At 43.7% G+C, this 15,044-nt stretch overlaps 1 protein-coding gene across 5 annotated transcripts in view; it reads left to right on the top strand.

The window, feature by feature from the left end:
* Positions 1-15,044, top strand: part of lrp2a (low density lipoprotein receptor-related protein 2a) — a 123,965-nt gene that overhangs the window by 27,140 nt on the left and 81,781 nt on the right. For all 5 annotated transcript variants that reach the window (XM_056271441.1, XM_056271442.1, XM_056271440.1 and 2 more), the window contains exons 12-19: positions 1,943-2,166; positions 2,740-2,946; positions 3,057-3,259; positions 4,363-4,503; positions 4,646-4,849; positions 11,209-11,401; positions 14,171-14,296; positions 14,572-14,702. In XM_056271441.1, the coding sequence (XP_056127416.1) occupies positions 1,943-2,166; positions 2,740-2,946; positions 3,057-3,259; positions 4,363-4,503; positions 4,646-4,849; positions 11,209-11,401; positions 14,171-14,296; positions 14,572-14,702 (1,429 nt within the window). The remainder of the gene's footprint in view (positions 1-1,942; positions 2,167-2,739; positions 2,947-3,056; positions 3,260-4,362; positions 4,504-4,645; positions 4,850-11,208; positions 11,402-14,170; positions 14,297-14,571; positions 14,703-15,044) is intronic.

Raw genomic sequence — 15,044 nt, 5'->3', positions numbered from 1 at the left:
GTTTCATCAACAAATTTGCCTGGATTAAAAAATAAGAATTTATTCATGTGAAGTGAGCATTTCTCTCTCTATGCGCGTTCACTACTGCGAAGATGGCGAGTCTGCATCGTCAACTTTATCAATTTATCAACAATTTAAATGTTTCATGCATAATCATTACTTTCGCCGGTTCTTTGTGGCAAGCTTTATTTCAGGTGTTGCGTGATATCTCTGCGCCCAAGTAGCAGTGCTTCGCCTGTGTATAGTCTCCGCAACGGCGATAGATTGAAACGCGCGTCCGAGTGAAGATTGCGCAACTCGCGCAGCGCGTCGTCCATGCAACTTATAGCAGCGGACACGAGCGCTCAGCTTGATTTAAAAAACAACTGATTTTAGCGCTAGATCTCTTATTTAATAGCGTACTAAATGAATGATCTGCTAGTTAACTGGAGATGTTAACTAGTTAGCTAGTTATTTATTTGTATTAGGTACATCCGTGCCTCAATGTTTCAAAAAGTGAATGTGTGTGAAACCATAGTAAAAAACAATTGGTGTTAATTGACGCCAATCGGACGTTTATGTTGTTTTCGTCTATTTGAAAGTCAGACTAATAATAATGTTGCATTCTATACGGCCTTATCATTTTTTAAGTTACATAGCCTGCCTCCAGTTTTCCTCAACTTGACTAATTAAGAGGCGATATTTGACCGGCATATCATCAAAATGTCCGTTAAACGAAACCTCTGCCGGTCACTTTGACCGGCACCATTTTTTTCTAGCGGAAACTCTGAGCATAGCCATGCTGTTTACCAACCAAACTTATGAGGTTGGTTGTCTATCGTGATCTTTAAAGTGAAGCTATTTTATTATTATTATTTATATGCTATTAGTAAGGAATAATCTAAAGCTAGCTGTGCATTAAACAATTATAATGCACGACGTGAAGACAAAGAACCACCAGACGCAAAGCCAAGGTGCATTCAAATCGTTTAATGCATAGCTAGCTGTGGATTAATCCGCATGTACCAGCATTGACAATTTACAGCTGTTATTGATGTTTGCAGTGCAATATTTGACTGGAAGGGTAAAAATTACGGTTATTTCCGTCAGTTAAAGCTCGTTAGATTCTGTCCTCTTTGAATCAGACAAAGATAAAGAGATAAAGTAGTGTGTAAGATTACATTTACTTTAATGAATGAATTATAGCATTCATTTTAATTCATTATTGAGAGAGGGAGATTGTGTGTGTGTGTGTGTGAATTAACTGCGTCTGTGTGCAGCGTCTCTCTCAAAGAATCTGTGAGTTGAATTACTTCAAAACCAGCGATGAAACCCCCTCGTTGCTGAGAAATATAATGTAGTGATGCTACTTTTATTAATAAAAGTTACGGGGCAGCGTTGATAACATGTTTCTGTGGGTGTGCAGCGCGATCTCTGCTGTGTGCGAGTGACATGTCTCTGTGTGCTTCAATGAAAACAGCACATTAATATAGCACAGTGATTAAACTGACTTGGAACTAGCTGTCCATTAAACGGTTTTATTGCATACCTTATATGCCAAGGCATATTGCATTTTATTTCAACTTTATTTCAGTTTAAAGGCCCTTGCACACTGAGTCCGAAATTTTCGTATGCGTTTTTTCGTATTCATGATTCGGTGGCTCTGAATTGTCAAAACACCATTCAAACTGCTTGCTACGGATGCGAAAAACGCAGAAAATCGAACCCGATCCAGTTTTTTTTATGACGGACAAAAGTTTCGGAGGCAGTGTGCAAGCGGGATTGACATAACGTGAGGTCGTATTTACTTTTTAACGTGCTGAAATTTCGGACGAAAATTTCGGACTCAGTGTGCAAGGGTCTTTACTTCTTTAACTTAAGAACCCTACAACAAATGCTGGTCTTTTCAGCAGTGTTAAAACCTCAACAACAGCTTCCCTAACCAGTTGTTTTCTCCAAATAGGTGTTTTCCGTGGAAATGGATGGGTCGCATTTGCAGGTGGTACTGAACGTATCCGTGGACTATCCTGAAAACCTCGCCGTGGACTGGGTGAATAATAAGCTGTATGTGGTGGAGGGCAGCGTCAACAGAATCGACATGGTGGACTTAGACGGGAGCAATCGGGTCACGTTGATCGCCGAACACCTGGGCAACCCAAGAGGTCTCGCGCTTGACCCGACTGTGGGGTGAGTTCCCAGAGGAGAGGTTAGACGGTTCCCATTGACTTTAATCTTATCCTAGCTTCCTCCACATAATCCGCGCCCATTGTTAGTGAAATCATAAAGCTGATCTCGGATCTGCAGCATCAGATACTGAGAACGGGAATGTTGTACACTGTCTGTAAGGATTAGTCAGAAGTAATTAAGCAAAGATGAGCTTCATGGAAACCCGATAGGGCCGTATGGCCAGGTGGCCCCCTGCTAAATTGAGAAGTGACAATTAATGCGTAAAGTTGAATCGCTATGGATCGTGTTTGAAAATAAAGTTCTTTGGGTATTTATTTCAAAATCTCGTTCTTATCCCCAAGGGTTTATCCGTAACCCAATACTGTCCAAACTGAGCGCTAACAGTATATTAGAGGAAATACCTTTGAAGTTCAAGTTGCTCTTCAAGTCTTTCAGTGCAACATTAGATTGATAAATCATGGTTTGTCATTATAATAGGATCATTTAATATATTTCCTTTTTTTATTGTAGACAGTAAATGTGATTTTAAAAGAATGTCTTGTGTCACAATGAGTTTATTATGCTTGAGTTTAGGTACCTCTTCTTCTCTGACTGGGATACTTTGAATGGGGAACCAGGTCTGGAAAGGGCCTACATGGATGGCACCAATCGATATGGGATCATTAGGACCAAACTCGGCTGGCCTGCTGGGATTACTTTGGACCTTGAGGCCAAGAGAGTGTATTGGGTGGACAGCCGTTACGATTATATTGAAACCACAACCTACGATGGCTTGCATAGGTATCTTCTACAAGTTGCAGAGATATTTCATTTGGGAATGCATGCTTATTTTCCCATGTTGTTTCCACTTTTCAGAAGTGTATTAGGCTCTTATTTGAATTCTCCGATAGGAAAACGGTGGTTCATGGTGGTTCTGTGATTCCTCATCCATTTGGCATTGCTTTGTTCGAGCATTCGGTCTACTACACTGACTGGACTAAGATGGCAGTTATGAAGGCTAATAAATACAGCGACAACAGTCCTCAAGAGCTCTACAAGACCTCTCAGAGACCACATGGTCTGACTGTGGTCCATGCATACAAACAGCCCTTTGGTAAGCAGCCTAGAAAGTGCATGTGCCACTCAGTATGATTAAAATTAAACTGCTTAGATGTCGCCAACAGAATTTTAGTGCTGGTTTTGGTTTTATAAGTATGTGATTTCAGTGCAGTTTTGGTTTTACTGTGGTTTTGTTTCAATGAGTATTTTCCCACTCAAATTCTCTAAGTTTTAAGCAATAAAGCACAGGTTAATAGGTCATTGACACAAACTGATGATATTCGCACAACATTTAAATGGCTGGTAAGCATTCACAATAGCAGTTTGCAGCAGTTCCTCTGAAACCCTCCACCTTCCCCAGCTCCACCTGTATAGATCTGCTATGGGTAATTTATAAATATCCTATTTGTGCAGCAGCAGTATGTCTTGCATACTCACAGCAGCATATCAGCGTATGTGTTGGCAGTAGCAAGTTCCTGTACTTGTTCTGCAGCAGCAGCGTAGCAGATCTATTCCGCCAAGACCAAATACATTAACATGATCATATCCATTACCATGCTAAAAGTCTTCTGAGAGTTGTCATGATAGAACTAGAATTAAACTGAAAACTGAAAATACAGATTGTCATTAGAACTGACCAATGTTAAGTATAAAATAGACTATATTTGTATACGTTTATATATTTATATAAGTATAAACTTTTTAAATTCAGTTGATACAAATTGACACACACACACACACACAAATATATATATACATATTTGAATATTTTGCAATAAACTATATATATATCAGAGATTTCCATTACGTAAATTGGTGGTCACTACTACTGAGCCGTTCCTGTTTCCATGGACCTTGTTTATATCTCTGGTTATGCATTCACAATTGATCAGCGTTAAATACAGGTGTAAGTGTGGGCCAAAAAGTTTTGTTTTGATCAATAAAACCACACATAAAGATAATCAGAAATGCAATGTGATCTCATCTTATCTGTAGTGTAAACATTATGTTAATCCGTCCTGTTGCATCCTGGACGGCAGTGAAACAACTGTGAATTAATCACTGTGCTTAGGAGAGGTTTTAAACAAAAATACTGAATGACTGCTATTCTTTTTGTGGTTTTATTTTGGTGACATGTATGTTTGTTTGCTCGGCCAGTAAGTAACCCCTGTGGCACTGATCGAGGAGGCTGTGAGCACATCTGTGTTCTGAGTCACAGAACTGATAATGGCGGTCTGGGATATCGCTGCCGCTGCCGAATGGGCTACGATCTGCATGCTGACGGCAAGAGATGCATCGGTAAGACAGGTCTTAGTCACACCTTGTGTTTGTTTTTTTGATTAGCATTTGCATCTTATGTTTTTATATAAGACATCAGCCTTTTGAGATACAAGAACTTAATTTTTAAAGAAAACATTAAAGAAAAATATGTCTCTTGCAGCTGTAAGGCAGTTTTTGCTGTTCTCCAGTCAGCTGGCGGTCAGAGGAATCCCCTTCAACCTGTCCACACAAGAAGACGTCATTCTACCTGTGACAGGAACTCCATCTTATTTTGTTGGAGTGGACTTCAGTGCTGCAGACAATTCAATTTTCTTCTCTGATACAGTGAAGGACATCATCTACAAACAGAAAGTTGATGGAACTGGTGAGAATGGCTAGTTTTTAACAGTAAAGCTGCTGCATATATATGTGTGTGTGTGTGTGTGTGTGTGTATTATTGATACATATTTAGTTATATTAAATATGTATAAATATCATATATAAATGTATATGATTATTCTTAGCTGTCCATCGTGTTCGATGATGACACTTGCTCCAGGGGTGGGGGTGGGAGGGGGGTTGGGTTCAGCGACCTTGCCGCTGGTGCCACTTCTCGTGGGCGTAGAGTCCGATCCTTGAGCCGCACACTCGTCCGCAGATGGAGCAAGGGAAACCAGATGCCAGGGGGGTACCAGCCGCCCACTGGTGTCTCTTGATACGCCTCTCGGATCGTCGGTCTTGGTTGTTTTGGTGTATTTGAGAGACTGCAGTGGCACAGGTGACCTGCCAGGCAGATCTGTCGAGTGCCAAAGATTCAAGCTGCGTAAGGGGGATGTTCGCTCGCTTTAGGATGACCCTGGTGTAGTCCTTAAAGCGCCGCTTTTGCCCTCCAGCGGACCGCTTTGCGCCCATTAGTTGACTGTAGAGGACTTGGCGGGGCAAGCGGTGTTCAGGCATACGTATGGTGTGCCCTATCCAGCGCAGATGTTTTTTGGCCACAGCTGCTTCCATACAGATTGAGCCAGTGTTGCTGAGGATGACTGTATGGGGGATTCGGTCTTCCCAGGACAAACTGAGGATCTTCTGTAGGCAGCGAATATGGAAGGCCTCCAAGGTGATGATGTGCTGGCGGTATGGGGTCCATGACTCTGCCCCATAAAGCAGAGTGGCAAGACATACCGCGTTGTAAACAGCGACCTTGGTACTGATCTTCAGGTTACGGTTTTCAAAAACCCTGCTGCGTAGGCGTCCAAAAGATGACGAGGCTTTATTTATCCGGGTGTGTATTTCTGTATCAAGTGAACAGCATGAGGACAGAGTGGAGCCGAGATAGGTGAAGTGGTCCACTGTTTTAAGTGGAACACCGTTTATATGAAAACTGGGGGTTGTGAGGGCGGGGGTGGTGATATGGGACATGACCTCGGTTTTTTTAATGTTGACCTGTAGGCCAAAGGATTGGTACAGACGGGATATTGTGTTAAGGGCGTGCTGCATAGAGTCCGGACTGTGGGCTAAGACGGCACAGTCATCAGCGTACTGAAGCTCACAAATTTGGCGGGTCTTTGTCTTAGTGCGGGCCTGTAGCCGACGGATGTTGAAAAGGCTTCCGTCAAGTCGGTATTCCACATGGACACCGTCTTCACGTCCCATGACACGGTGGAAGAGGCAGGTGATGGCAGAGAGGAGGATGTTAAAGAGCACCGGAGCCAAGACACAGCCTTGCTTCACCCCAACGCTTACCTCGAAAGACTCTGACTGGAGTTCTCCCATAAGGACTCTGGCTTGCATCCCATCATGCAGCTGCTTTAGGATGCTGAGAAACTTGTGTGGTACCCCAAGTTTGGAGAGGTGTTTCCAGAGCAGTTCACGGTTGATGGTATCAAAAGCTTTGCTGAGGTCGATGAAGGCAACGTAAAGGTCTTTGTGATGTTCTCGGCTCTTCTCCATCAGCTGCCTCAAGACAAAAACCATGTCTGTCGTGGATCTGGTCTTCCGGAAGCCACACTGCGTTTCCGGAAGCACAGTTTCCGAGATGTACTCAACCAATCTGCTGAGCATGATCTTGGCCAGGACTTTCCCTGCGATGGATAGAAGAGATATCCCGCGGCTGTTGCCGCAGACTGCTCGGTCTCCTTTCTGCTTGTAAATGACCACGATGTTAGCATCCTTCCAGTCCTGTGGGAGGGTCCCATGTTCCCAGATGTTTTGGATCAGGAGGTGCAGGCGACGCGTGAGGATGTATCCTCCGTGTTTGAAAACCTCTGCAGGGATTCCATCGGGTCCAGGGCTTTTGTTGTTCTTCAGCCCTGCAATAGCTTGCCGAAGTTCTGAGTAAAGTGGTGGGGTGTCCAGGTGTATGGATGGTGGCAGGTCTGGAAGATTATCCAGAATATGTGGGTCGACAGGGTTGATGTGGTTGAGGAGACTCTCAAAATGATTTGCCCAGCGGGCAATGATCTCGTGGCGGTCCTTGAAGAGAATGGCGCCATCAGCTGATCGGACTGGGGCAATCGCCCGCTTCCTGGGGCCGTACAATGCTTTTATGGCATCATAAAAGCCTTGAATATTATTGCAATCTGCCAGGTTCTGGATTTCTCGCGCCTTTTGCACCCACCAGGTGTCCTCCATAGTCCTGAGGGCTCGCTGGGTTGCTGTTCTTGCAGCAATGAAGGTGGCTTTAAGGGTGGGAGATCCGGGGCAGGACAGGAGAGCTTTGTGGGCCTCATGCTTGGTTTTTAGGAGTAACTGTATCTCAGCTGAGTTACAGTCAAACCAGTCCTGGTGGTGTTTCCTTGATTGACCTAGCGCCTCTGAGGCTGCGCTATGAATAGCCTGGCACAGACCTGGCCAATCGGTTGATTCCTCTGGGATCTTGTCGAGGTTTTCAGCAAGGAGCCGTCGGAGGTTGTCTTTGGTGGTGAGGCTATTCAGCGCTATGCAGTTGAGTTTCTTGTTAGGAGCTGTCCTTGGGCCACGGGGGTGAATGCTCATGAGTAGTTTGGATCTGACCATGAGGTGGTCAGTCCAGCACTCAGCTCCGCGCATAACACGGGTGGTGAGGACATCTTGTCTGTCCTTTTGACGGACAATCACATAGTCAAGAAGATGCCAGTGTTTTGAGCGGGGGTGCTGCCAGGTGGTCTTAAGCCTGTTCTTCATCTGGAAGACGGTGTTGGTAATGACCAGCTGGTGCTCTGCACAGAGGGAGAGGAGTCTGAGCCCGTTGTGGTTCATTTTCCCCACACCATGCTGGCCAATGACTTTACTCCATACCAGGTGCTCCGTGCCCACTCTAGCATTGAAATCTCCCATGAGTATGAGCTTGTCCGTAGCCGGTATTTTTTGTAAGATGCCATCAAGAGTTCTGTAGAAATCCTCTTTGAGGTTGTACTCTGCATCAAGTGTTGGAGCGTATGCACTGATGAGAGTGGCGAAGCGTTCCTTTGCCAGGGGAATGCGCCATGTCATCAGTCTTTCATTGATGCCGATGGGGGATTCCGGAATGCACTGCAGCAGTTTAGACTTTACAGCAAAGCCAACTCCATGGTTGCGGCGAGTGCCTTCGGGGACCCCCTTCCAGAAGAAGGTGTACCCAGCACCAACCTCTGTCAGGGAGTCCTCCCCATGTAGTCTGGTCTCGCTGAGAGCTGCTATGTCGATGTTATATCTTGCGAGCTCCAGGGCCACCAGTGCTGTCCTGCGATGGGGCCTATCAGGAGTTTCGGCCAGGTCCAGCAGTGTACGAACGTTCCACGAAGCAATACTTAGCTTATTTTTTACTTTGATTTTTCGACCGCAAGGGGGGGATGCTCCGACGGTTGCGGCTTACCGTCCGGAGTATGAGGAGCAGACAATTTTTGGACCACCTTTTCCAGGTCCTTCCCCATCTCAGGGGTGAGCAGTGTGGAGCTGCTCAGTCGCAGTGGAAGCTGCCGAAAAGACGCGCTGCTCCATCCCGCAGTCCTAGCGACCATCACTCCATTGCCGCCTGTGTGCATGGTTTGGTTAGACACTCCCAGCCACATCCTTGGCCTGTGCCCACCACCATTCCACATCGCCACAGGACTTTGAGGGAGAGGGGGGGGGGTGGGGTGGGGTGGGGGGGGGGGGGGGGGGGCAAGAAGCTTGCGCATAGGTAAGGATTAAGGTGAGGGTGTGGGTGCGCAAACCTCACTCCCACCATCTTCACTCCTACCAGATGACTTCCAGTGGCATGAGGGAACCCATGACGACCTTCGTCTGGCAGGAGTTGCAGGGGGCTGCCGGTGGTCCGGTCAGTTGGACTCCGCCTTTGCCTGTCCCCAGGTGCAGGTTTGTCTTCGGGGTTTGCTCCCCTAGCCACTGTACCCTCCTGAGTTAACCCACGTGGCCTGGGGTTGCCTTTTTCCGCCTTTCCAGCCGTTGTGGTGGTTCTCACATCACCATCTTCCGCCTGTGCCGCCGTTGAGGTCTTCACTGTTTACCCATAGCTGGGGCTATTTACCCATAACTGGGACAGTGGTTGACGGGCATCAGGGCGTTTCCACTCACCGATGGGCCTGCATGCCGCGTCTCTGGGGCCCACTGCTACTCCGAGATCCCGTACAACTTTGCCTGGAACCTCAAGGGACCAGTTACCATGTGTGCCACGGGGAGGCGTGTACGAGATCTTGGCAGTGGAGAGGCTATGTACCGGCTGAGGAGGCTTACACACTCGGCTCCTCTTTTCACCCCTAAAAACAGAGGGCTATCCGGTGGCAGTAGCTGAAAGCAGAGAGGCAAGCAGAGGCAGCATGCAGAGGCAGCATGCACTAACTACAAGCACTTCTACTCCAACACTGCTGCACTGACGCATCACACGCCCTGTGTGAAACACACCAACGTGTACACACCACACATGTGTACACGTTGGTGATATGATTATACACACACACACACACACACACACACACACACACACACACACACACACACACACACATATATATATATATATTATTGCTTATATTCACTGAAATGTTCTTCAGTTCGAATTATCTTATCTCATTCATTTTGCTGGTGAACAAAAGCACAAAATCTTTGATGAAATGTCCTTGACCTGTAGGCAGATAAAGTGAGAAACTGATACTCACTGAATACTCCATTCAGCCCTCGGGATGTTTGCTGTGTGCCAACAACACATTTCGCTGCATGTGATCTCGGCTATCAGCTACCTTCAAAGGCCAACTACATGAGATAATGTGTTCGCTGGTGTTGGACTACATTTCTAAAATAAATCCAGGACACTAATACAGTCCTCCTCCTGACTCAACCCAAAAAATATAGACAGTTCATTTTATTCATCACTTGTAAGTTGGGAGACAAGCATCTTAGTACCAAAGGTCAGCCAGTGTGACCCAGAGCTGATGATTAGGGTTTCAGAAGGGGCAACACACATGGGAGGTTGGTGCATTTTGGGGTGGGGAAATAAAATTTGCTAAATGAAGTGCTGCTTTTTTTAAATTTTTGTTAGCTTTAAGCTCATCTTCACTACCATTCAAAAGTTTGGGTTCTGTCAGGACCACTATCGTCAAATATGATTGACAATTAGCATTATACAGTTTGGATTGGCGGTATGGTTCTGTTCTGGGCTAGAACTCCCTGTGCATCCATGCAGCCTAGCATGGATAAGAGCAGAGAGATCAGCAATAACCCCCCTTAGGGTAAACAGAACAGAACCAATATGAATGTATGCAGATATCATTAATTAAAGATTTTAAAGTACAACATAATTCGAGAATTTATTCTGATTCAGGGGTAATCAGAATGCCAGATCCTGACTGGGCGAGAGGAGGAGCTGGGGATGGAGGAGGGTAATTCGCTCCTGAGAAACGCGATAGCTGCTGATAATACTGAAGGAGCTTATATATGTATACAGTGATAGGCGTCGTATTCCTATAGGTAGACGTGGATCAGCTGATGCGAGCTTGACTAACGTGACCTGCCAGAACTGACGCTACGCTTGACATCTGTAAGATTTTTTTAATTGTTTTCAAAATAAGTCTCTTATTCTCACCAAGGCTGCATTTATTTGATCAAAAATACAATACAACGGTTTAAAATATTTTTAATAATTTTCCTGTGATGCAAAGCTGAATTTTCAGCATCATTACTCCAGTCTTCAGTGTCACATGATCCTTCAGAAATCATTCTAATATGATGATTTGCTGCTCAAGAAACATTTCTTATTATTATCATCAATGTTAAAAAACAAATATTTCTTTGGAAACCGTGATAATATTTCTTTTCTGGATTCTTTGATGAACAGAAATTTCCAAAGAACAGCATTTATTTGAAATATAAATCTTTTATAACATTATTTTGATCACTGTTGATCAATTTAATGCATCCTTGCTAAATAAAAGTATTAATATCTTTTAAAAAAACTTACTGACCCCAAACTTTTGAACAGTAGTGTATATGCTAGTGTACTTATAAAAGTTCACAGAATTGGCTTTCGGAAGTGCAAATTACAACTTATGATCCATATCAATTGGCTTTCATCTTAGTTTTTTATCTGACATGCCCCCAACTTGGAAAGTTTCCCAACTTAAATACTTCCAATTTCAATAGCATGTATAGTTCAAATGCCTTGTGCCAAAAAAACAGGCTCCACATTTTGCTGCAATGTGCATTGTTTCTTGCTTTCATAGCTCTTAAGTGTACATGCATAATAGCAGTGGATAGCACTTTCATCTTTGTGTTTCTTTGCTTTAAACTGCACAGGCAGGGAGGTACTGGCAGCCAATCGGGTGGATGGTGTGGAAGATCTTGCTTATGACTGGATATCAAAGAACCTATACTGGACCGATCCACGGTACAGGAGTATATCTGTCATGAAGGTCTCGGATAAGTCCAGACGAGCCATTGTACGCAACCTCAACAACCCCAGATCCATAGTGGTCCACCCGGTGGCTGGGTGAGTCATTTATCAGCTAGTCTTGATATTGCTATTTTATATACATCAAAAAAGAAAAGTAGTTAACACTGTGGCTCTGTTACAAAACTTAGTGAGCTACAGTACCTTGCTGTCTACCATAGATATATACACTAGATGTAGCCTACGGCAGTTCATTGGAACGAATGCGTCAATAGAGCCATCATGGAATAGGGGAGCCCCTCCTCTTTAATGCATAAGCGTCAATGTAGGCAAAGGTCTAACGGAAATAAAATCACCATAAAACGTCATGAATGAGATTTTCTAGTTTTTTTAGTTCGTACCAATGGTCAGACATGTATTTATCATTGAGTCCAGAGAAAATGTAAAAAAAATTTTTTTTCAAAAACATTCTTCCTAGTTCAGATTTCATTCGTGTGAACATCCATACACAACACAAAAGTCCGAAAATCCATGAATTCGAAGTACAGGTGGAGATAGCAGCGTTATCTAGCTACTTCCTATGACAAGACCCCTGTTCCAAGATGGCGGCGGTCAGTGCTGGGAAAGGTCACTTTCTACATGAACTAGTTCAAAGTTCAGTTCACAAATTTTAAAATGAACTAGTTCAGTTCATAGGTCATACTTCACAATTTTGAACTAAGTTCACGGTTCCAAAAAATGAACTAGTTCATAGTTCTTTTTTTTTCTAGTTCATGAACTAGTTCATAGTTGAACTAGTTGAACTAAAAATGAACTAGTTCATAGTTGCTGCGAGCTATTTTTTTTAAATTATTGCCACAACCCATATACAACCACAGACAGCAATTATTTTATCGGTGGGCAAAGTTTGCACAGAAATGTACGATTTTTCCCATCCTCACCGACCTTGTCTTAAAACTGATCATACGATACGACGCATCCTTGATGCTTTGTCGACTACATGCTGCTTTATGTTTTGATGACGCATGCGGCGGCCGTGGTGCGACACTGGTGGCTTGTATTGCCAGATTGGGTGTTTTTTTCACTACATATTAAAGCCTGTTTACGTGTGTTTTAGCCGGGTTTTCGCCTGGAAGGCTCTATAGAAATCTGGCACCCTATTGAACGAAGTTAAACTGAGAGAGCGTGCGTTCACAGACACCAGAATGAACGCGTTCACAGTAACGTTCATCAGGCAGTAATACAGTACGTTCAGTTCACGTTCGCCCAAAATATGAACGAGTTCATGAACTATCGTTCAATGAACGCGTTCAGGCACAACACTGGCGGCGGTTTTGACGCATGCTTAGAACCCCAAGGCGACATCTAGTGTATATCTATGGCTGTCTACAGGCTAAATAGGCTGCTATCTTCTAGAAAGTGAAATCAAACCTAATAAGTGACCAATTTGGAGAGCAGTGACCTTACTGACCCTCATGTTGTTCCAAACTTGTATGAGTTTCTTTCTTCTGTTAAACACAAAAGAAGATATTTTAAAGAATGTTGGTAACCAGACTTCATTGACTTCCATAGTAGGAAAAAAAATTCTGTGGAAGTCAATGGGTGCCGTCAACTGTCTGGTTACCAACATTCTTCAAAATATCTTCTTTTGTGTTGAACAGAAGAAAGAAACTCATACAGGTTTGGAACAACATGAGGGTGAGTAAAAGATGACACGAGTTAAATTTTTGGGTGAACTATCCCTTTAATGGAAAAAAGGATTATGATTGTGGGTTCAAAATCACAGGCATGTTTAAATGTCAACAGACGCAATTCAGCGAGCGGCGTGAGCCATAAGCACAGCTTGGGGGAGCAAAGCTTTCGCCTCGCTTCTCTGTTTCTCTAAGACCATGAAAATAAAATCGTGCCACTTGTGTCCAGTCACACCTTTCATAATGCAGGAGGTGCCCAGCCATTCATAGATTGCTTCAGCTTTGAACCTGGCACAGATAAAAGAGCTCTTTATGTCGTGGTAGTGGGACATTTCCAATGGCTTCAAAGTCATGAGGCCTCTGGGCCCAGGAGACTAGATTAGTGCTGCATGAAGGCTGGTATTGTTGTGCACACTAAGAACTTGGCTTAACGGGGGAAAGCCCCGCAGAGCACTGTCTATACCTAACAGTTTATAAATAAAACCCAGCGGAAGGTTTCGAAAGTGTCCCCACCTATTAATTTGGCGAGGGCACAGGGTGAAGATTTGGGGTGATTTTTGGATTATATCTTCACGCTCATGCTGTCCCAAACTTGTATGACTTTTTGGCCACTCTTTTCAGTTTAATGAATGAGGACTGAAGCGGTCAAACTCCAAAATGAGAAAAAAGCACCACAAAATGTATATTATAAGAGTGGTCCATATGCGTGAGGAACAGACTGAAATGTAAGACCGAAACTTTGAGAGTGCATACCAAACAATTTCTGATTGTTAAAATTGTCTTTTGTATGTCTTTAAAAGACAAAAATATATTCTGCCATTCAAAAGTTTGAGGTCGGTATGATTTTTTATATAAATGAATACTTATACTTAGCAAGGGCACATTAAAATGCTCAAAAATGCATTTATAATATACTTATCATATTACTGATCATATTATAATATATATATATATATATATATATATATAATATGGAAGTTTTGGAACTTTTAAGGTTATTTTGCGTCCTTTTTGAAGCTTGAAAGATTCATTCCCCATTCATTATAATTGCATGTAAAACAGCCTGTGTTCCTCTGAGGAAAGAAAGTAAAAGATTGACATGAGGGTGAGGAAATGATGACAGAATATTTATGTACAATATTTTCTGGGTGAACTATTTATTCTTTGTGTTTGGCAGTTATATTTTCTGGACCGACTGGTACCGTCCTGCGAAGATCATGCGGGCCTGGGGTGATGGGTCACATGCTCAGTCGATTGTAAACACCACTCTCGGCTGGCCCAATGGCCTGGCCATTGACTGGAGGTGAGTTGTATTTCCCAGAATGAAACCACAACAATACAGCATTCGTTTGTGCTCATAATACCACAAACAATAATCCATCTCTGTTTCATTCATAAATCTGCCTCTCTTTTTTTTATACTTTGATGGCTTCCTAAAGCGTGACTCATCGTTTTTTGTTTTGTTGCACATTCAATGCACACTCGCTCCTAATCTCCTTAAAACCATGATTGGACATAATCCTGTTTCTCAGCCTTGGCCTAAACCCCTCTGCTCTTGATCATGTCTCTGCCTCTCAGCGCCATGCGATTGTATTGGGTGGACGCCTTCTTTGATAAGATCGAGCACAGCAATTTCGATGGACAAAACAGACTGTCTTTGGAACGCATCACCCAGATCTCCCACCCATTTGGACTTACTGTTTTTGGAGGTGGGTTTATCAATATGCGTGTCTCTCTGTCTGTCTGTCTGCCTTTCTGTCTGTCTGTCTGCCTTACTGTCTGTCTGCCTTTCTCTGTCTGTCTGCCTGCCTCTCTGTCTGCCTGCCTTTCTGTCTGTCTGTCTGCCTTTCTGTCTGTCTGTCTTTTTGTCTGTCTGCATTTCTGTCTGTATGTCTGTCTGTCTGTCTGCCTTTCTGTCTGTCTGTTTGTCTGACTATCTATCTATCTATTAGGGGTGTAACGGTTCACAAAACTCACGGTTCGGTTCGATACGATACACTTGTGTCACGGTTCGGTACGTTTTCGATACAGCGAAAAGAAAGAAATGCCAG

This window comes from Rhinichthys klamathensis, unplaced genomic scaffold (genome assembly GCF_029890125.1).
Source record: "Rhinichthys klamathensis goyatoka isolate OS25496 unplaced genomic scaffold, OSU_Roscu_1.1 h1tg000320l_1, whole genome shotgun sequence".
Classification (NCBI taxonomy): domain Eukaryota; kingdom Metazoa; phylum Chordata; class Actinopteri; order Cypriniformes; family Leuciscidae; genus Rhinichthys; species Rhinichthys klamathensis.
Note: the sequence above shows the minus strand (reverse complement) of the source record. Positions and strands in the feature narration are given on the sequence as shown.